Genomic DNA, 21,512 nt, shown 5'->3' with positions numbered 1-21,512 from the left:
CCTACACACGCTCAGGCCCCAGAGTGGCAGCCCTTCCTCTTCCTCCTCCCTGTGGAACACCCCACCATGGCTGTGTCCACTTGCCCCCTGCCCATATGGGCAGAGGTGGAGGTTGACAGGGGCCCTGTGTTTGGAGCATCGGGTATGGCCACCACCTGGGCAGGGGGTGTCTCTGTCTGGGCCCTCCCCCGCCAAGCCTGCTCTGACCTGCTCCCTGGGGGCCTTGCCCTGGAGGCAGCAGCAGTGGGGTTCTGTCCCCAGTTGTGCCAACGCTCGGGCCAGGCTCTCCGGACACAGACTTCCATCCCTCAGGTGGAGGAGTGGCCTCTCACCTGGGCCCAGGCTTGCTGGCTGCAGGCAATCAGATTGGGCTTTAGGGAATAAGAGCATCTTTTTGCTCAGCTTCTTGCTAGTGCAGGAGAAGTGCTGGGAACTCAGAGACTAGCCAGTGAGCACTTGCCCCGAGCTCTCTTTGCACCGCGGGCTGCTCTTGCTGAAGGGGTTTTGGGATCCTCCCTTGGGGATTTCGGCCCCCACCTATGCTGGAGTGTCAGCTCCTCGTGGACTGGGCTGCAGGACCTCAGCGGTCACATCCTCAGTGCCCAGCTGGACTTGGTGGATGCATTTGGGGAGCCCTGGCTGTATCCCACCCAGTCTTCTGGGTCAGAGGGGAGACTGGCTCTTGCCCAGAGTGAGGAAGATCTGCTTAACCCAGGGAGAGCAGCTTCGTAAGGTAGTGAGTATATCATCTTTGTTGGTAATCAAGGGTGGATGGGTGGGAGTATGGGAGGATGGATGACCAGGTTTAGGAAGGAGACTGCTGCCATGGGTGGGAATCTGGCCACAGCCTCGTGGGCTCTGGCTTGTGAGATTTTATGATTCTGGCACCTAAGTCTTGTCAGTGAAATAAAAATTGCCCAGGAACCTCCAGCCCTGTGCAAAGCGGAAAAGTCTGCCTTTTGGTGAAAATCAGCAGAGAGCAACATTATTCTTTTAACTATCTTCAGATGATATGGTTTTGGGGTTTGGGGGGAGGGGTAGAGGGCCTCCGTGTGTTCCCTTTCCCACTGCCCACCCCTCCCCCTCCCCCCACTGCCTCTATTTAGCTCCAGAATAGCTTTAATTAAAAATGCACTGGAGTGTCCACAGTCTAAATTAGTGTATTGCAGTTCGTATTTTCTTTCTCGTGTCAGCTCTAAAATTTCATCCGCGCAGCTGCTCCCCCTGCGATGATTCATCTGGAGCTGGGTCCGTGGTATGATTCTCCCCATGGATTCCGTGCCTGGCAGGGCCGGGCCGGGGGTGGCTGTCATTGACACCACTCTGTGGTTCCCTCCGTTCACTTCCCTGCGGGGCTGATCAGCAGCGAAGGCTCCACGTGCGTCCAGAAGCCAGCTTCACAAAAGAGCAAGAAGCTGGTTGGGCAGGAGCGGGTGGCCCTCCGGGGGTGCAGAGGCAGTGGTCCAGGCTGGCAGCTGGGCTGGGACAGGCTCCAGGTGCCCGCGCCTCCTGGCCCCAGGGCCTGCTCGTTCTGTCCTGCCATGCCACACGGAGTTGCTGAACACTCACGCTGGAAGCGACCCCAGGATTTACACCGAGCCGGGATGGGGAAACTGAGGCCTGTGTGGAGGAGGATTGCCCGGGATGGGTGATTGATTTGGTTTGCTGGGGCTGCCCGAGGAAAGAGCCGTACACTTGGTGGGGGTGGGAGGGTGGAGAAGGCGCTTAAGCAACTGAAATGTATTGAATGTATTGTCTCATAATTCTGGGGGGTGTGGGGTCAGCAGGGCCATGTATAAATCTCATTGAGACACAGTTCAACCTGCCGCCGTGGGGCTGTCGGCCTGATGGTAAGAGAAAAAGCGGGTTTGGGCCCCAGAGGAGTCTGGGTTCAGACGATGCCTGCTCCAGCTCTCACCCTCTGTGTGTGTGGCTTTAAGTGGGGTGTCTTATGCCCCAGGGCCTCGGTTTCTTCTCCCGTAACCCAGGGATGGCGGGGTGCCCACTGCAGTGCTGGCTGGAACCTGGGGTGCCCTGGGCAAGTGTCTGCCCTTCCCTCCTTTTCCTGGTCTTGGGAGCCTGGGATTTTTCAGGGTCTGGCAGACTACACCCATTCAGCTGGGCTTGATGCCTGATGAAACGGCTTGCTCTGTTTTGTACTTTGAGTTTTGAAGCATCCAGGCCTTGGGACTGAGAAACGGGCCTCTGCTGTCCGAGCCTGTGGCTGACGCCTCCTTCCTGTTACCTGCCTCCCCGGTGGCAGGGCTTGTTCTGTTTGGTGGTTCCCTTGCCCAAGCCCTCCGGAGGTGCAGGGCTCACAGTGTGTCTGCTTGCCAGCATCCTCTGTGACATGCTGCTCTGTTGCCGGGCTCTGGACCATCCCCTCTCCCCTTGTTTGATGTCTGTGGTTGGTCATCACTTCCCTGTCCCCTCTGTCATGGGTGACATGGTCTCCGGAGGGCTTAAACTGGTTCCTTAGCAGAATCTTAGACCCAGTCCAGCCTCTTTCTCAGCCAGGGAGAACACCCCCTCTTTCCATCATCCGATGGATGGTCCGTCTAGCGACGTGGGCAAGAGGAGAGACTAGGAATTCACCTCTGTACCTGAGGCTCAACCTGTGTCCATTGTGAGACAGTGGACAATAGCCTTCAGCCTGGCTAGAGGGTAACCCCAGGACTTTAGAGCCAGAGGGCCTGGTTCAAATCCCTCAAGGTGGGTGGGTGGCACTGGGCCAGTGGCTTAACCTCTCTGTGCTTCCATTTTCCCAAATATAAAATGAGGACACTAACGGTGGCTGCCCAGGACTAAAGGGCGAATCACGGAAGGCAGTGAGGGCCAGGCCTGGCTGGTGGTAAGGGTCGCAGGTCAGCAACTGTGACCTCGCCTGGGGGTCACTCAGCAGCTGAGTGTCTTCTGGACCCCATTTGACATGCAAGAGACCAGGAGGCAGGGGAGCTGCTCAGATCTGTCACCTGTGATGGGATTTGGATTTAGCAACGTCTGTGAGCGACTTCACTTTCACTTTTCACTTTCATGCATTGGAGAAGGAAATGGCAACCCACTCCAGTGTTCTTGCCTGGAGAGTCCCAGGGACGGGGGAGCCTGGTGGGAGGCCGTCTGTGGGGTTGCACAGAGTCGGACACGACTGAAGCGACTTAGCTGCAGCAGCAGGAGTGCCCTCCAGTGGCTTCCCAGGGGGCTCAGTGGTAAAGAATCCATCTGCAATGCAGGAGACACAGGAGATGCGGGTTCAATCCCTAGGTGGAGAAGATCCCCTGGAGGAGAAAATGGCAACCCACTCCAGTATTCTTGCCTGGAGAATCCCGTGGACAGAGGAGCCTGGACGGCTACAGTCCACAGGGTTGCCAAGAGTCAGATGCGGCTGAGCACGTGCCCTCCAAAGCCCTCGTCTTCCCCCTGTGGAGGTCACATGGCCCGCCCCTCAGTCACCTTATTGTGCCAGGGGACACAGGAGGAGACAGTGGTCATTGTGGCTGAGACCTGGTCTTGTGGTACCTGTCGGTCACAGGCCCCACGGTCCTGGGCCGTACTCACATCCCAGGTTGAGAGCCGACGCTGCGTGGGGAGTACGGCAGTGCCAGCTGCGGATGAGAAATACCAGCCATTCATTAGCCACACCTGGATGCCACGTGCCTCATCTGAGCACCGATCGGAGAAACCCTCTGGGCCCGGGTCACCCTGCAGCCCTTTGTTCAATGGCCTGCAGATGAGTTCTTATAAAATAAAAGGGGGAAAAAGGAAGGAAATCTGGCCGGCAGGACCTGTAGGTTCCCGTGAGGGACCTTCACCCTGGGGACACAGCAGAGGCAGATCCCTGGCCTCCCCCGGGGCTGGCTGGGGTCTTGGGGTGCCTCCCAGGAGGGCAGGTGTGTCCTGGGTTCTGGTGTCAGCCTCGTGGAGTCCGGGGCTGGCCATGTGCTGGGTCACATCCTTGTGGAATCCGCAGTTTCTGAAAATGTGGGACTCTGATGAGGCACCTTGGGGACCCCACCTGGGCCCTGGGACCACCTCCCACTCCAGCCCAGCCGAGCTCCTGGCGGCTTTGGGGCAGTGGGAGTCTCCGGGGTGGGGGAAGGGCAGAGCTGAGGGTGGTGGGAGGCGTTTGCGGGGTGACACGTGCTCTCTTCCCTTCCAGCTGCCCCGCCCCTACGGCCGCCCCCGTCGCTGGCTTCAGGTAGCCCTGCCCGGGGTGGGGGGAGGGCTGGTGTGCAGTGGCGTGTGGGGTGGGGGCGGCTTGCAGTGCTGTGTGATGGCCTTCCTGTCCCTTCCCCGGGGAGCTGACCACCACCCAGGGTCTGGCATTTAGATTCATCTTAGGCTTTGCCTCCTCTCTGAGCTGGTGTTAATTCCCAGCTTTACAAAACAACACCCAAGAGTTTCCAGGCAGCGGCCTGCTGTGACACTCCGCCCAGGTCCCCCTCACCCACCTCTCATCCGATCTGCCCAGGGTGTGAGGTCATGGCGGGGGGCGGGGCGCTGCAGGAGGACAGGTCGTGATCCACACTTTGCAGGAGAACCTGCAGTGCCTGGTGGGGCGAGGGGCTGGCTGGCCAAGACCTCAGGAGTTAGTGCTGGGTCCTGGCTGGCCCGGGTCCTCGAGCGAGGTCTCCAGGGGTGCCTGGTGGTCAGAAGAGCCCACCGGCGCCCAGCAATAGGCTCCCAGCCCCACCGAGCAGGACAGCCCTACCGCCCCTGGGAGGCAGGCATTACCGCCCTTGGTTACCATTCTGGAAAGCAGGGCTGTTGTCACCTGGGATCAGAGCCTTGTTCCTGTCATGAGACGCTGACACTGCCCTGCCCCGTGAGGGCCGGCAGCCCGAGGGATGGTTCCCTCTGAGGGGCCCTGCCCCTGGTCGCTGCGTGCAGATCGGCCCGGGGGCCCTGAATCTGAGTGGTCACCTGCGGGCAGGCTGCCTGGTGGGGACCCCGGGCGCCCCCGTGTCAGTTCTCACCTCCCATCCCCAGAGCTGCAGGCCTCGCCTCACCTGTCGGGTGCCCCCCTTGCTGAGGTGTGTACACAGTCAGTGCTTAGTGACCAGATCTGGGGGTAGCGTGCGGCCCACCCGAGGGGCCTCCAGCACTTTGGGAGCAGGAGGGCGGGGTGAGCAGCTGCCTTTGAGCCCAGAAAGGAGCCTGAGTGGAGGGGCGGGGGTGGGCACGTGGCCCCCTTTTCTCTGAGTTCCATTTGTCTTCAGCATCTCCCCTGACGGTCCTCCCCAGGAGGATCCAGGGGGTGCCGCCCCCCCGCCCCCACCAGCTTTGCAAGCAGGATTCCCTGGGAAGGTGATGACCCCCGTTCCTGCTGCTGGAACCTCCTTGCAGCTCCGCAGAGGCCCTGAGAAGCTGGGTGGCCTGAGTTCATGCTGCCCGCTGCGGCCGGCTCTGAGCTGAGGGCCCCAGACGGAGACCTCTGCAGCCTCCTGGGCGCCCCCCCCAACCCGGCCTGGCCCCCCAAACCCCATCCAGAACCATCACGCTGCCCTTGGTGGGGGCGGGACCATGTAGAAGGGGATTTCAGCACTGGGATCGTTACCGTCTCTTTTAAGGATTCGGGCAACCCTGTTCCAGCTCCTGCTCTGTGTGTTCGATCCACCCCTCCATGTCCTGAGGGACCCCATTTGGGAGCCTGGTGGGGCAGGGCGGTCCTCTCCTGGGGAGTGGCAATGAGCCTCATCCCTTGCCCGCCCAGTCACCCTAGAAGACCGCTCCCCCTCAGCAGTGAAACCCTCGGGGATTTCATCTTCCAGGGCACCGGCGGGCAAATAGCAGGATTTTTAATTTGGATTTAAGTGCAATTACATTTCTTCATTTTGATGCGTCATTAGGCGCATTGCCCCTCGTGAAAGCTGGTGCGTTCTCCCCGCCAGCTTTGTGGCTTGCTCCTCGAGTGCTGTGGGCTCGCAAATATTGATGCACAACACCTATCACTGAAGGCAGGGGTGGAAATTGCACGCTGCTAATTAAAATCTCCCCGCCCCCTTGCACACACATATACATGTCCTCCCCAGGGAATCCTCTGGGGGAGGGAGGAGACGTACAAACCAGTGTTTTCACAAGCAGCATGTGGGCGGCTTGTGATCCCATTGGTTCCTGGATCAGAGACCCTGTGGACGAGGGGAGCTGCAGCCCAGGGCAGCATCTGGACTGCCTGCAGGCGGGGACAGGGAGGCATCTGCCTCCTGGTCCCTGGGGCCCATGGGAGCGCTGGAGCTCCAGTGCCCGGCCCTGTGGCCACATCCACATCCACACGTGTGTGTGTTGGGCCAGCTGGGCCTTATGCCTGGTCCTTTGGCTTTCTCTCGCCAGGCAGGCGGGGGGGTGGGTAGAGAAAGGCTCCAGGGCCCTGGGGAGACGCCTGTGGCCCCAGGTGTGGACAGTCCATGTGTTGGGTTTAGAACACACTCTTGGAGATTTTGCAGCTGTCAACGGAGATCTACCCAAGAAAATAATTTGGTTTGGGAGTTTTGCTTTAAAGTGGAGCTGGGGGTGAGACCTTCCCCCCACTCTGCCGAGGTAGGCAGGGGCGCCCGGGGGGAGAGAAATCCCAATGGTGGGGGCAGGCACGGGGCCTCTTTCTTTTGCGGGCTGTTGGTAGAGGCTCCTCCACTCAGACCCCTGGCCAGGCCAGGGAGGGTCACTGTGCCTGGGCCTCTGATGCCGCAGGTTGACCTAGACAGGCTGTGATGGGGCGTGACTGTCCCAGTTTCAGACAGAGGGCTGTGCCCGAGGTCCCCGAGTGAGATCCTGCCCACTTCTCCCTACTCTGCGCTCCCCCAGGCCATGGGAACCATGCTTAGCTGGGCGGCTGGTGTCTGTCTGACCGCCGAGGGTAGGGGTGGGGGTTAGGGGGGTTAATCAGGGAGTGGCCGCCTGTCCCCTGTTCTGGTCACCTCCACTCTTGGCCTGCAGACACAGGGCGCTAGAGACTGTGAGGCCTGGGGGGTCAGCCCTGGGCGTGATGGGGGGTGGGCAGGAGAGCAGAGCCCAGGGACTTGATGAGGGTGAAGGTCCCGTGGGAAACGGGGAACTGGATCCAGTGGCTGGCGAGAGGGTGGCAGGGTGTGTGCAGATGCCTCTGGGTGAGGTGGGGGGCGGGGGTGCTGATGAGAAGGAGGAGGTCCCCCCACCCCAGCCCCCCGCATGCCCCAGCGAGGCTGCTGCCCGTATTTCTCACCCCTGCCCTCCTCCCCTCAAAGGGTTTGTTTGGGCAACTCAACAGCCTGCTGATTTATAGGACGTTCCACTGAATTTTATCTGCCCAGCAGTGTTCCCGAAGTTCCTTTGAAGTAGAAGAGGGTGTTGGGTTCAGAAACGCCATCCCAGGGTCAAAGGGACTCAGAGGGCCCGCAGACCAAGGCTTCTGCTCGGCTGGACTGGGGGCTGTGCTGGTTTGAGTGTGACCCCTGGGTCCTCCCCCTGTCTGGGTCCAGCCCCAGCTTCTGTAGGGGGGCCGTGTGTTGCTTTGCCCAAGTGAACCACTTAAGGCCAAATCTATACTTGTTCATTCATTCATTCACTCTCTCCTCCCTTGTCCACTCCTTCTAAGCACGCCTTGGGCTTTAGTCACGAGCCCAGTGGCACTGGTTCCTGTGGACACAGAGGGCGAGGCCCGGGGCTCGCATTCGGGAGCTCCCTGTCCGATGGCGGAGGCTCGTGGGCAAGTGTCAGAGAGCTGTGCAGGCTCACTCCGTAGGCAGCCCCCAGCCTCTTGGTGGTGGGCGGACTTCCCTTTACCCAGGATGTGAGCCCCAGGGCTGGAGAGGCTGTTGCCCAGGCCTTGTGGGGGACCCCAGGGGCAGGATGCTGGCGCAGAGGGGCGAGGGTGGAGAGGGGTGGGGAGAGCCACCGACTCACTCACCTGTTTATTTGACCACTCAGCAGATGTTTATAAAGCATGCAGCAGGGAGCGAATCAAAGCCCCTGGCCTCGTGGCTCTGATGCTTGAGTGGGGATAGGGATGTCAAGGGCTTCTGATGGCCGTGGCGGTGAGGATGGATAGAGGGGGCGGGGAAGGGAGAAGGCACAGGCAGGGCCCCCTGGCAGGTGCCCTGAGGACCAGGCTGGGGAGTCTCGTGCAGTAGAGAGGCCAGCAGTCCTCAGCCCTCTCGGCGCAGCCTCCCACCCCATATCCAACCCCGCCCCCTTCTCTCTCTCTCTCTCTCTTGCAGCAGGCAGGCCCTGGGGAGTTCAGGACACTGCGGAAAGGCTTCTCCCCGTACCACTCGGAGTCCCAGCTCTCCAGCCTGCCGCCCTCCTACCAGGACTCCCTGCAGAACGTAAGTGCCCCTCCCGCAAGGCCCCACCATGCCCAGGAGGACCCTGGACCCCCCCGGGGAATTGGAGGGGTGTGGCTCAGACCGTGCTTGCTTGTAACCTGCCCAGGGCCACGTGGGCGGTCACAGCTGAGCTAGGTTGGGGACCCTTGGCTTCTGCCCAAGCTCTTCCGGGGCAGCGCTTGGGCCCCTGACCCTTGACCTCCACCCTCGACCCTTGGAACCTTGTAAGTCTCCCAGTGTGTTGGTGGGAGGTGGAGGCCCAGCTTGAGATGCTGTCCCTGGCATCTCAGGCTGGTGTAGTGGCCATGAGGCCCAGCCACTGTCTCTCTGTCTCTGTGGGCATGTGTCCCTCCTTGGACGCAGCAGGGAGAGGCTGCCCAGCTGGGGTGGGGCTGGCCCGAGTCTGTGCGGGGCTTGCTACCCCAGGCTTGAGCTCAGGTGTATGCTTGCGTGTTTCAGTTCTTGCTAGGGCCCCCACAGTTGTCCTGGGTTCTCGCCTGGGCCCTGACCTGCCCTGGGAGGGCGGCAGGGGGCTCACTCCCCAGGATGTGCATGGTCAGCTCAGGACTGCTCCTTGTGGGTGAATGTGCGTCATCCCCGGGGACCCTGTGTGTGCAGAAGGCAGGGATCTATAGAGGCAGAGAGTGCGGGAGTGGTTGCCAGGGGCTTGGGGGAGCGGGGAGGAGGTGATGGAAGTGTTCTGTTGGGTGACTGCACAAATCGGTAAATGTGCAAAACCACCTCCCCCAGAAGCACGCGTTCGGGTGAGCCGTGTGATGCTTGCTGAGCATCTGTTACGTGGAGGGCTGTGCCGGGCTCTCCCCACGCCCAGAAGCCTTGTCACAGGGCGGGGACCTCACTGTCCCCGCAGAACAGATAGGAAACCGAGCCGGCCTGAGGTCACGGTGGGCCCGACTCTCTCCCAGGGTCCCGGCCTTGCTGCCCCCCTCCACCCCGGCCAGTGAGGGTGAGCCTGGGGCGCCTCCTGGGACTCCGAGCTGGCATGAGAGGGCTGGCGCCGCTGCTGGCTGCCGGCGGAACCTTCTGCAGTTTCTCTCCGAGGCCTCGCACCTTCTCCAGGAATGTAGCTGCTGACGCTGCAGAGGCGGCAAAGCCCGCTGACGACAGATAATCCAGATATTTACCCAGGAGCCCTGTGGCTCAATGAGGCTCCAATTGCTTCCTGATGAAGGGCTCTGAAAAGCCCAGCATCGCCCCCACGGGGGACGGCTCTCCAGCCCTTCGTACCCTCTCCCTGGGCTGTGGGAATCCTCACCACTGATAGTACTGTGCGCTGAAGCCTCGGCAGGCTGCAAACTGTAAAGTGCTGTGTAAACTGTAAAGTGCTGTGCAAGCCCAGCTGGCTCCGGTGTGTGCCAGGCCTGTGGGATGTAAGCAGAGGAAGCTCGCTCTTCCAGGCTGAGCCCCTGAAGCCTTGACAGTGCTGCTTGGGCTGTCGGAGGGACGGAGGCTTCTGGAAGGCTTCCTGGAGGAGGCTTTAAGAGGGGGTCTGTGGGCCTCCCTTAAGCTGCCCTGCGTGGCCAGGGGTTGTCACCCCACTTCAGAGGGAAGGCAGCTGAGGCCCACCGAGGAGAGGTGGGGTGGATTGCCAGGATCATATGGCTAGTCCATGCCAGAACCCAGGCCAAGCTGGGCCTGGGGGCCGGGGACCAGCCCGCAGCTCCACAGAGGCTGGGGTGCAGGTTCCTGGGGTGGAGGGGGAGGGTTGGGGTGTCTTGTGGGAGGCTGCCACAGAGAGGCCCGAGCTCAGGTGGAGGCTCGCGGTCCAGGCCTCTCGGGCTGTTTATGGGGCACAGAGCCTCTCTGGAGCGGCTGAGCGCTGAGCCCCATGTCCTGCGTACGGATGCACCAGGAGAGGAGGCTTGTGTGGGGAGGACCCTCTGACGCTGCCAGGGGTGCTGTCTCTTCTATACCTGGGTGTGGGCACACCTTCTGTGAGGCTATTTTAAGTGTCCATTTCAGTGGATTTTATTATCTTCACAGATCTGTGCAATCATCGCAGCAAAATGTCTCCCTCACCCCAGAAAGCAAGCCTGTGCTCATTAGCAATCCCTCCCCACCCCCTCCTGCCAGCCCCTGACAATCACTAATCTGCTTTCTGCCTCTGCGTTTGCCTTTTCTGGATATTTCTTATAAATGGAAGCATAACACGTGTCAGTCTTTGTCCCTGGCTTCTGAGCACGGGGTTCTCGGGTGAATCCACACTGCAGCAGGTGTCGGAGCTTTGTGCCTTTTTCTTATCAAGCAGCCCCCCACTGCGTGGGTACCCACGTTTTGTTCAGCCGTTCGTCAGGCGCTGTGCACGGCTCTCTTTCCATTTTTGCCTCCTGTGATTGTGCTTCTCTGAACACCTGTGGATGGGGCACTTGTGTGGACATCTGTGTTCAGTTCTCTGGGGTGTACACTCGTATCCCCACTTTGGGCGCTGCTCCTGGCGTCCCACAGCCCCAGGCTGGAGGCTTGGGCCCCCTGGTTTACTAGCTGTTTGGCCTCAAGCAAGTCTTGCAGCCTTCCCTTCCTCATCTGTAAAATGGGTGCATAGAAAAGATGGCTTCAGCGCAGAGGGTTGCAGTCAGCCCTCGGTGGGCTGCCCTGCTCCGAGTGGGCACTTAGGGAGCTGGGGAGGCGTCCTTGGGCCTTCCAGGCTGTGATCGGGGTCAGCGGGGAGGGGGGTTGGTCTTCCAGGGTGAGCTGGTTTGGGAAAAGCTCTCAAGTTTACAGTCCCGACCAGTGTTCGGCAGTGGCTTCGCCCATAGGCTCCTCCGCACACTCATTAAGTGAGTAAAGTTGCTCCGTTGTGTCCGACTCTTTACAACCCCATGGACTGTAGCCTACAAGGCTCCTCTGTCCATGGAATTTTCCAGGCAAGAATACTGGAGTGGGCCATTTCCTTCTCCAGGGGATCCTTCTGACCCAGGGATCGAACCTGGGTCTCTCACGTTGCAGGCAGACGTTTTACCATCTGAGCCACCAGGGAATCCCCATTAGCACCTGGTATTGGCCCAGCGAGGAGGCCCAGGAAAGGGCTGGATTGCACAGCTTCCCCCAGCCACTCCTGGCTTTTGTTTCAGGAACCTGTCGGCAATTCTGGGAGCCCCAGGTGCAGAGGGGATCTGGGCCCGGAGCTGCCAATGGCCAGGCGCCTCCTGGGGCTGTGTGTGTGTGACTGTCGCCCCCTGCTGGCCAGTGCGGGGAGGGCCGCCTTCTTTCCCAGGTGCAGACTTGGCTGTGGCCCACACCCCCTCCAGCCCCCTGCCCCCCAGGACCGTGTTTGGTTCGCCCACATGACACCAGAGACCAGGCAGCCTGGGCCAGAGTTAGGGAACAGCGTCCCAGGGCTCTGCACATGCCTTGCAACACACAGAGACCCTGGCTGAGAAACAGAGACTGAGATACAGAGTGGGTTGGGCCTCCCTGGAGAACCATGCCCACGCCCAGCTTTCTCAGACCCCAGGGCTGGGGGGTCTTGGCCTCTGTGTGGAACTGGGAGCAGGGCGAGCCTGCCAGGCTCCCCTGGGAGCAGGTCCAGGCCATGCTGGCAGGTGGGGTGACTGCAGAGGTTGGCTGCTGGTGGTGGAATGTTCCAGACCCCGAGGGTCCCTGCACAGCGCGGCCTGGCTGGGCAGGATCCTGGGGCCATAGCCTCATCTTCCGAGCTCACTGAGTTGGACTGGTTTCTGGAGGGGTCATCGGGCAGTTGATGGAGAAGAAAACCCAAGAGTCAGAGACGGGAGGGACGCCCAAGACCCCAGGGTCTTCTCTCCCTCACGCACTCCCTGGGGACTTCTCGGTGTTTTTCTCTCTGGCTTCCAGCACCTGCTGCTTTATCTCAGGCCCTGGCCCAGCGTCTCCTGACCTGGCTCCTGCTGGCCCCAGGGCTCCAGCTGTCTCTGAGTGTGAGCTCCTTCCATGCGGCCTTGAGTCCTTCCTGACCTTGCTCTGGGGCCTGGGGTGTCCCCACTGCAGCCCGAAGGCCTGCCTCCTGCCCCATGGCCGCCTGGCTAAGTGCCCCTTGCCCAGGAGAAGCTGGGCAGATGCTCGACCTCCAACACGGGCAGGCAGGGCAGGCAGGGGACCGGAGGCTGGATCCCTTCCTCTCCCGGACTCATCTTCTGGCCTCCCAGGCTGTTGTGGGAGCCTGGCTCCTAGTTGCCAGTTAGAGTGTTTGCTGAATGTGGTGGCCATTCTCAGACAGGGCTGGGAGGGTCAGGACTGGGAAGCCTGGCTCAGGGCTGGAAGCCCCACGATGGCCCTAGAGGATGGAAACTGGGCCGGGAGAGGGGACTTAGGAGTCAGGCTATGTGGGGTTAGAGCCCAAGCCCTTCCGCATCTTCCTAGGTGACCTGCCAAACAGAACAGTAGACCTTCCCCGTGGGCTGTTTACAGGGGCCTATGGGAAGGGGATGCAGAGGATGAGATGGTTGGATGGCATCACCAACTCCATGCACATGAGTTTGAGTAAACTCTGGGAGTTGGTGATGGACAGGGAGGCCTGGTGCGCTGCAGTCCATGGGGTCGCAAAGAGTTAGACACGACTGAGGGACTGAACTGATGGGATTTGGGAAGTGGGGAGGTTTCTTGGGAAGGGCGAAGGTTTCTCGCTGCTCCTCTGCCCTGGCGCAGCCCTCCCTCCCAGCCTCCTCTGCCCCCATTACCTCAGCCCCCGTTTCCTCCCACCTGGGCCCTGTCCCAGATGCAAGGCCCTCTGCCAGCCGCTGGTCGCCCTGTGGCTGCCCCTGGGAGCCAACCAGGGCGAGCTCTGAGCTCAGACACAGTCCATTCCCGCAGGGCCCAGCCTGCCCGGCTCCCGAACTGCCCTCGCCCTCCTCCAGCGGCTACAGCTCCGTGGGGCAGAAGCCCGAGGCCGTGGTGCATGCGATGAAGGTGAGGACCCGGCCCTGACAGCTCCCGCTCCCTCGGGGGGCCCGCACCTCGGTCCCTGCTGCTCTTCCGGACTCTGACCTTGGACCCCACATTTGCCCTCTCTGGGCCTCGGGGCTACTGAGCAACAGGGCAGGGAGGCCGAGGGGGTGCCCTGGCTGCCTGGAACACTGTGGGGGAGGGGTTTGGGGGTGCTGGGTGGCAGCCGGGGGCGCTGAGGCCTGGGGGAGGTCAGGTGGGGGCGGTGGGCAATGCCCAGGGCCTGCCTGGTGATCTCGGGACCGCCCCTTCAGGTCCTGGAGGTGCATGAAAACCTCGACAGGCCACTGCACGACAGCTGTGAGGAGGACCTCAGTGAGAAGGAGAAGGCCATCGTCCGAGAGATGTGCAACGTGAGGTCCCGGGGCAGGGGGGTGCCGGCTGGGTCCCGCTGGAGGGGCGAGGGCCTGGGGTCTGGGGGCAGGCTCTGGGGCTCCAGGAGCCCTGGCCTCTCTCTGGCCCCCTCCACCTCCTCCTCCCCTCCCCCTTTCTCTGCCCCATCTTCCTTCTTCCCTGCTTCCCCTCCCTGAGAACAGAGTCCCTGATCCTGGTCTGGTTTGCCCAGCACGTCCTGACCCTTGACCCCTGACCTGTCTCCCAGTGTTGCTCTGGCTGCTGGTGGCGCACAGGTGGTGCTCAGACTGTGGGTGCCCACGGGACCCTCTCTGCTCTGCGAGCCCCCCAGCCCGGGGCTGCCTTGGCTTTGGGAAGCTGGGCCCCTCTGGGGCTTCGGGGAAGCAGAGCATCCTCCTCCCGTCCGCCTGGTCGATGCGTGCTGTCCCTGTGGGACCTCGAGGGAGCCAGGAGGGAAGGGGGGTCACAGGGGCTGCACCCAGGCCCCACTTGGGGTGGTGTGTCCTGAGTCCCCCTCCTCTGCCCATGCCCCAACCCCCACCCCTGCCCCGGGTCTGTAGACCCCACTGGACCATGATGAGGCCAGGTCCGCACCCAGACATGCTGTGCGCCGAGGTGGGGAGTGGTGGTGAGGGTGAGCGTGCACAGACTGGGTCTGAGGGTCTCCTCCGTGACCCCCCTGGCCCCAGGGCTCTAGGGGACGCGGGCGATCCTGAGCAACGGGGCAGTCTGTGCCCACAGGCCCCCGGGGCGGCTTGGGGCAGGCCTTCCCCTCACAGTGCCCCCTCCCCCCCACAGGTGGTCTGGAGGAAACTGGGAGATGCTGCCAGCTCCAAGCCCTCCATCCGGCAGCATCTCTCTGGGAACCAGTTCAAAGGGCCTTTGTAGGCCGCTTCCCCTCGGACGTGGACTTGGCCCCGGTGCCGAGCTGCCGGCTCCTTTCTCCGTGGTGCACTGTACATAGGACGCTGCCTGTCGTGGCCTGGCTGCTGGGGTGTGGCCCCTCACTCCTCTCAGACACCAGCATAGCGGGGAGACGGCTCCCCAGCAGAGCAGCCTGGATGGCTTCCTTCCTGCTCCGGGGCCCGGCTGTGGGCTCCATTGGCGAGAGGCTGAGGAGTGCTCGGAGATGCCCAGCCCCGGCAGAGGGGCACCCCTGGCTGCTGCCTGCCCGGGACAGCAGCCGCCGGCTGCCAGACTGCTGCCACGGGGCTCCTCTTCTGAGCCACCAGCCGGGGCCTGAATGCCGGCTCCCCGAGCAGAGTCCCTGACTCTAGGATGAGGGGGGCTCCGCTGCGGCCCCTCCTCTAGCCCCCAAGCCTGGCGCCTCCCTGATGCCAGCCACTGCTTGTTTTTAGATTCCACACCCCCACCCTTGGTCACACACCCTCTGCCATGTTCCCTCGCCTTGTGCCAGGTGGTGCCCCATCTTTCTGGGTCCCTCATGCCCAGGGGCCTGAGGCACTTCCGGGTCTGTGCTCCACATGACGGGCCGGGTCTGTCTCTGTGCAGATGGCACCAGGCCACGGCCGGGCCCCTGCTCAGGAATGGTGCCCTCGCGCCTGGTCCCCTCCTGGGTGACTGTGTACGGAGCTGCGTGGCTGCAGGTGAAGGGGTTCTGCCCTCCTTGTGAGGGGCCCCCCTGGGCTCTGGCTTTCATTTTCCTGTGTGACCTTCAGCAAGTCACTCAGCATCTCTGGGCCCCTGGTGGGGAAAAAAGGAGGACTCAGAGGATCAGGGCCAGCAGCTCAGGCACAGCGTGGGGGCCAGTGGGGACCCTCCTGCTGGAGGGGCGGCTGGTGGGGGGTGGGTTGCAGAGGAGTCCCGCTGCCTTGCCCCCCCTCGGTGGGTGGCCACCTCCCTTTCTGAGCTTCAGTGTTCTCTCCTGTCAACAGCGAAGCCTAAGGCCCTCCTTGCAGGGCTCTGAGGATCAAATAAGACCTTTGGTGTAAAATGACCGTGTATAAAACTGTAAAGCGAGACATGTAAATGTTAAAATTTATGTGGGAGGGGAGTGAGGCCTAGAGGCTAGAGGCCTTCGTTTCCAGTTCCTCCAGCACTGCTGACCCCTGTGTCTCGGCCGTACCGAGAGCTTGGGCGGTCTGAGAGGCTGTCTTGGCCTCGTCCAGGCTCTCATGAGGGGCGGGGACCAGGTGAAGGGACGGGTGAGGCTGCCCTGGGTCTTCCCCTGGCAGGGACTCTGAGCCGTCCCCACTGCCTGTCTGCCGTTGGCACCCTTGGGTGAACAGTCCCCGGGGAGAGGCCCGCGTCCGGGGAGTGCCGAGTGGGTGCTGCTGATGGCGTCGGGCATGGTCCTGACGCCCCGGGCGTTACCGAAAGCTGTGGGCGCCCTGGGAGGAGCTGGTCCTTAGGCCAGGTGGTGAGCACCGTCTCTAGGGGTGTGCACTTGGAGCTGGGTGATTCCTACACAGGTGGGCAGCGAGCTGGAGGGCAGAGGCTCCCCCCCACACCCGGGTCCTGGGTCTCCTGGGTGGGAGCCATATCCGAGAACCCCGTGTGTTATGTTTGGGTCAGGCTGGCTTGGCCACCAATGAAAATAAGCAATAAGTCAGGTGTCCTGGTACCTGCGGGTCTCCTGCAAACTGACGTGGGGAACGGGCCTCAAAGGGACCTTTCCCCGGTGGAGGGAGGTGACCCTGCCCCTAATGCTGCGGTGGTGTCCAGAGCCAGCGCTGCCTGGGAACGGCTTTCCAGGACACAGCCGTACCTGGGATACCATCTCATTCACATAAGCTGTTGGAAAGCCTGCAGCGCCTCTGCCCGGTCTGCGCCAGGCCCCGGGCCGTGGCTACAGCAGGAACCCACGGCTGGGAGGAGGATCCCGGGGGCCAGCTCAGGGGAGTCCCAGCTCTGCCACTAAGCAGGGAGTGTGTGCAGGGCGACCACGGCGCCCCTCCTCCCGTCCGGAGCCTTAGCTCTGAAGCTTGAGGGTGGGGGTGTCACTGAACCTGGTGTCCTTTCGTGAAGGTCCGTTTCAGATACTCTGCTGCCGGAGCCCCATGGGACCCCTGTGCTGTGGCTTTCGTCCCCACTGTGGTGGATGTCACCTTCCAGCCTCATCCCTGGTGGCCAGGCCCATCCTGGAATCGGAATCCACTGAGCACATTTTTATCCAAAAGTTATTAGCCACACATCAGTGTTTGAAAGAGAAAAGTGACCTTTTTTTTTTCTTTCTTGAAAACTTGAGAGGAAACCATGCATACTACTGACTTTTTGTTTTTTTTAAAGAAACAAAGGAAATGCATGACTGCAGAGCGGTAGAGGTGTATATTTTTCATAACGTGGGGGAAGTATTTGTGCTGCTCTCTGGGAACGGGCGCGTGCCTGGCTCTCGTCCCCGGGCCGGCAGCCACACTGTCTTCCGTGGGACGTGATGGCTGGAGCACGGGCCGACCCAACCCCAGCTCCGGGCAGCGCCGGTAGCCCTGGACTCCTGTGCCCGTTTCTACCTTCTATTGAACCACTTTGATTTGGGGAGAGAAAAAGAAATAGAACTTTTTGATAGTGTGGTAAAAACATTGATTTGAACTATTTTAGTAAAAGGAGTTAACAGAGAAGATTGTGATAGTGTATACTTTGTGCTAGATAAATAAAGGCTCCTTGCAAGCCTCCGTGCGCAGTGCTCATTTGTCTCTGGTGATGGGGCCCCTTGGCGCGGATAGTGGGGCTGATGCCTGCTGCTCCAGGGCCTCCAGTCAGACCAGCAGGGGAAAGGGTTTCCAATTTAAACCCAGGTCTGACCCAGGGACCTGCCTATGGAGGGAGATGGACAATCCCAAACCAGCACCACATTCAACTACTTCCTCCGGAGAAAGCCCGGCCGGTGCCTGATGTGGGGGGCGGGCCCCTGAAGGCCCCCCTGGGCCATCTCCTGGGGGCCCTTCCTCCATGCCCTGCTCCTGTGCCCCAGGAAGACCACCTGCTTCTGGGCTGCAAACCCCAGGAGCGCCCCCTCTTCTGCCCGTAACAAACCAAAGGGGCCATTTCAGAACTGATTTTATTGGGTAACTGACTGAAGGAGTCTCATTTGTAACCAAGATGGAATTCACAGTATGTTGTTACATTCACACTTAAAAAATATATCTCTATGTATAGGAATTTGCAAATTGATGTAAACATACATTACTTCCAAGAACATCTCTCCCTTTCTCCCTGGAGGAAAAAGAAGAGAGCCATCCAAGCAAGGCAACCCCTTCAGAGTAACTTGAACACAAAGGGTGTGGGTTTCTCTAAATCAAACAGCCGTTCATCTGGCCTGGGAGTCACGGGCGAGAACACCGGGAGTGACAGCAATGACGAGAGCTTGACTTCAGAAGGAGCTGGACTACTGAAAACCGAGTTTCCAGGGAAAATAGGCACTGGTTTCTAGAAGGAAACGCACTCCTCACTGAAGCTGCGTGTGAACGTTCTCACCAGAGTGAAGTAACCCGGTGCAGGGCCCGAGGACACGCTGAGACCAGAGGCGGTAGGGTCACAGCCGGCGGCCTGGGCCCCCCGCGGGCTGCTCTGCCCACTCTCCAGGTGCGCAGGAGCACCCTGATTTCATCTCCGGGGTCCCGTCCACTTCTTCCCATACTACAACTGTTGAGATTATTCAAGGTACTCTGCTGCTTACCCACTTAAACTACTTTTCAAGTTGATTAGAAAAACTTTTAAAAAAACAACAAAGGAAAAGAGAGGCGTCAAAGGTTATCTCATCCAGGCTGCCCGCCCCAGACCCCCGACGGGAGGCATGCCGGGTGGGGGGATGGGCGGGGGCACAGGGGGCTGTCCTCCCGGGGGCACCGCCGGGGGCGGGTAGCTGGCCGGTGGCAGGCCCAGGCCCGGGGGCGGGTGCGGCGGGACCGCGTGGGTCGGGGGCAGGCGAGGGGGTGGGGGCGGGAAGTTGGGGTTGTAGGTGGGCGGGGGTGGGGGGTAGCCAGGAGTTGGGGGAGGGATGGCAGGCGGCGGGAAGGAGGCGGGGGGCGGGGGCACGGGCGGCGGAGGCGGGTTGGGTGGGTAGACGTGGGGGTGGTAGGGCAGGTGGGCCGGCGGGCCGTAGGCGGGGGGCAGTGCCCCGTAGGAGGGGCCCTCGGTCTTCATCATGGACTGCAGGCTCTGGTAGCCCTCCCCGGACATGTAGGAGCTGCTGGTGGACATCCCCGTCATGTAACTGGAGGGCGGTGGAGGCGGCGGCCGGTGCGGCAACGGCGGCGGCTGGTGCACGGGCGCTGGGTGGGCCGGAGGAGGGATCTGGACCTTGGGGAGGTCGCTGGCTTCCACGGGGCCTGGAGGCTCGGCCTCACCCAAAGCAGCTGCGAGGGGTGGCTTCCGGTCTGCGGAGGGGAGACGGGTCACTGGCCGGCCCAGGCCGCTGCCTCCCAAGCAGGCGGCATGTGGAGGCGGGGGACACCGCCCCCTTAGGGCTCCAGTGCAGCCCAATAACCCCTGGGGCTCCCGGCCCTGTCGCAGCGCCGTGGGCCACTTTCCCAAGGAGCAACAAGCCGCCTCTGTGGCCGGACAGCACGGCCCGCGCTCGTGTCCTGACGCTGTTGGCTAGTTTTCCGCCACACAGGCTCTCCACCTCGCTTCCCTTGGTCCCGAGCGCAGGAGACACAGGCGTCCCTGCGCAGGAAGCCCCTTCCACTCCAGCCCCACATCTGGCACAAACACGTGCGGGCCCCTTCTTTCTGCCCATCTCTGCCCCCAGAGAAGGCGAGCCCAGGCCGGGGCCAGACCACACCACTGTCTGCTGAGAGATGGTCACGCTGGTGACCTGGCATCAACAACACGTGGGCCAGTCTCTGACCACCCCCCTTCTGCCCCGCGGCAGGTCTGACCGGTGCCCTGTCCCAGGTCCCTGGGCCCCCCGAGGCTCAGAGGTCTCTGGAGCACCTCCCACACACCAATTTCCGCCTTCTCTAGCGAAACGCTCCGCCTTCCAAAATGATGCCACAGGTAAAGAAGGGAAGCTCTTTACAACTTCCCGCCTCCCTCTCTAGTGATGTCGCGGAGGCATCCTAGTTGACTGGGTGCCTGTGAAACACTTCTCATTCTTTCTTCTCCACGTGACTCCACGTACAACTGCTTCCTCTTCAAAGTGTACTGAGAAGAGACGCTGCCAACAGAAAGCAGGCACCAGAGCCCGGAGCCTGAGGTCTACTGCGCTCCTGCCCAGACTGGGTCAATGTTCCTAACTTGGCAGGGCTGTTGTTTTCCTAAAACTAATTCTAAATTCATTTCTCCTGGGTAGTTCACTATCTCTGGATACAAGAGATCAGAGAATATTCAGATATGCTTAGAATTCACAACATCCTCACTTATCTGGCTGTAAAAACAATTTTCTGAGAGGAGCTGTGGCCTGCCTGGGTGCCGGTAGCAGAGGGGCCAGTGGGGCCACTGCAGCAGGGCTGGGGCAGGAGGGACAGGCGGTGAGGCAGTGGCAGGGCCCACTGCCACCACTGCCAGCAGGGCTGCAGCTTCTGAAGCCAAAGGAGGAGGAAGGTGGGCAAGGGGATGACGGACACGGACGTGGAGGGGGCAGAAGCCCTGGATGTAGACCTTATGCAGCTTCTTGGAGTCACATGTAGGCCAGAAAAATGACACTTCTGACGGGCAGAGGAGATTTCAGGTCAGTGGACACAGCCATGGATTACTTCTCTGGGATGCTCAAGCTGGAGTGCAGACTCATCCGAGCCCCTTCCGGTCCAGCCCCCTGCCTCACGCCCCTTACCCCCTTCCCGGATGCACCCACACCACCCCCGCCCACATCCTCAGCACCAGCACCGTTCATGACAGGAGCTCCATCTTGGATGTCTCCCCGCGTGGGGCCCTCTAAAGAGTTTAGCTTGGGGTCTGATGGGGGGCTCTAGGGAATAGACCCTCAAGAACGAGACACAAGAGAAGACTTCCAGTATTTTTCAGGCCTGAGGACTGGAACTGCCCTTGGTGTAAACCTGTGAATTTTTCAGAGGGGAAGTTGTTTCCACTGTGGAAAGTGTATCTAGCTGCAGAGCCCTCAAGTGAACTCAGAAATGTGAGACAAGAATAATATATCCAGAGGGGGAAGGGGGAGGGGGCTGGATGGTGTGGGGTCAGGGTAGTGGGAGGATGAGGTTAGGGGAGCGGGGCTGGGAGTTGGAGAGGGTGCAGACTGACTGGGAGACCCTGTGGGTCATGAGAACACATCTCTCTCGGTCAGTCTGCACCCTCCCCAACTCCCACCGGCCTGGACCCCCTTTGTGTTCCAGGGGCTTCCCTGGTGGCACAAACAGTAAAATCTGCCTGCAGTGCAGGAGACCCTGGATCAATCCCCTGGGTCGGGAAGATCCCCCGGAGGAGGAAATGGCAACCCACTCCAGTATTCCTGCCTGGAGAATTCCATGGACGGGGGAGCTTGGCAGGCTACAGTCCATAGTCGCAAAAAGTCGGACAACACTGAGCGAGTTTTCACACCCAGGTCATTAATGTCTTTTTAAATTTCTGAAATTCTTCTAGAAATTTTCCCCAGGACTTCCAAAATCTGTCCTTCAAAAAGGCACAGAGAAAAACTGGTCTTCCCAGAGACCAGCAGCACTCACCTGGAGGTGGATGGGCTGGAGGCAACGGAGGGTGAGTGGGCTCGATTTTGGGGATTTTAGGTGGTGGTGGTTCTAAAAAGAAAAAATAGATTTTAAAAAGCTATTATTCATGTAGAATAAACATGTCACAGAGAGAGAGAGAGAGAATGAAAAGAAAAATGTACCGTTAAGGAATTTTTTTGGGGAAAAGGCAGATATGAAGGCTTTAAGGGAAGCTAAGGACAGACTGGCTAAACCATCCTTTTAAAAGAACAAAAAGGAAATCAAACAAATACATCCCTTGGTCCCCCCGCCTCTGCCCCCGCCAACGCCCCACACCTCTCACCACCTCCCCCACAAA

General features: G+C 60.7%; 2 protein-coding genes across 10 annotated transcripts in view; one reads left to right on the top strand and one right to left on the bottom strand.

Annotated features, from left to right (window-relative positions):
• Window positions 1-17,224, top strand: part of CCDC85C (coiled-coil domain containing 85C) — a 78,093-nt gene extending 60,869 nt beyond the window's left edge. The window contains exons 3-7 of one of the 3 annotated variants that reach the window (XM_024982151.2): window positions 4,157-4,195; window positions 8,190-8,297; window positions 13,107-13,202; window positions 13,493-13,591; window positions 14,391-17,224. In XM_024982151.2, the coding sequence (XP_024837919.1) occupies window positions 4,157-4,195; window positions 8,190-8,297; window positions 13,107-13,202; window positions 13,493-13,591; window positions 14,391-14,480 (432 nt within the window). In that variant the 3' untranslated portion in view covers window positions 14,481-17,224. The remainder of the gene's footprint in view (window positions 1-4,156; window positions 4,196-8,189; window positions 8,298-13,106; window positions 13,203-13,492; window positions 13,592-14,390) is intronic. The other 2 variants (XM_024982152.2, XM_015459366.3) reach the window with 2 other exon arrangements.
• Window positions 17,225-17,593: 369 nt separating this feature from the next.
• CCNK (cyclin K) overlaps window positions 17,594-21,512 on the bottom strand; it is a 30,002-nt gene continuing 26,083 nt past the window's right edge. For 6 of the 7 annotated variants that reach the window (XM_059879093.1, XM_059879091.1, XM_059879089.1 and 3 more), the window contains 2 exons: window positions 21,173-21,244; window positions 17,597-18,928 (listed from right to left, as the gene is read on the bottom strand). In XM_059879093.1, coding sequence (XP_059735076.1) covers window positions 18,303-18,928; window positions 21,173-21,244 — 698 coding nt within the window. In that variant the 3' untranslated portion in view covers window positions 17,597-18,302. Of the gene's footprint in view, window positions 18,929-21,172; window positions 21,245-21,512 lie in introns of all 7 variants that reach the window. The other variant, NM_001205981.1, reaches the window with a different exon arrangement.

This window comes from Bos taurus, chromosome 21, assembly GCF_002263795.3.
Source record: "Bos taurus isolate L1 Dominette 01449 registration number 42190680 breed Hereford chromosome 21, ARS-UCD2.0, whole genome shotgun sequence".
NCBI classification, from domain to species: domain Eukaryota; kingdom Metazoa; phylum Chordata; class Mammalia; order Artiodactyla; family Bovidae; genus Bos; species Bos taurus.
The sequence above is the reverse complement of the archived record's forward strand: the minus strand, read 5'-3'. Positions and strand labels throughout refer to the sequence as shown.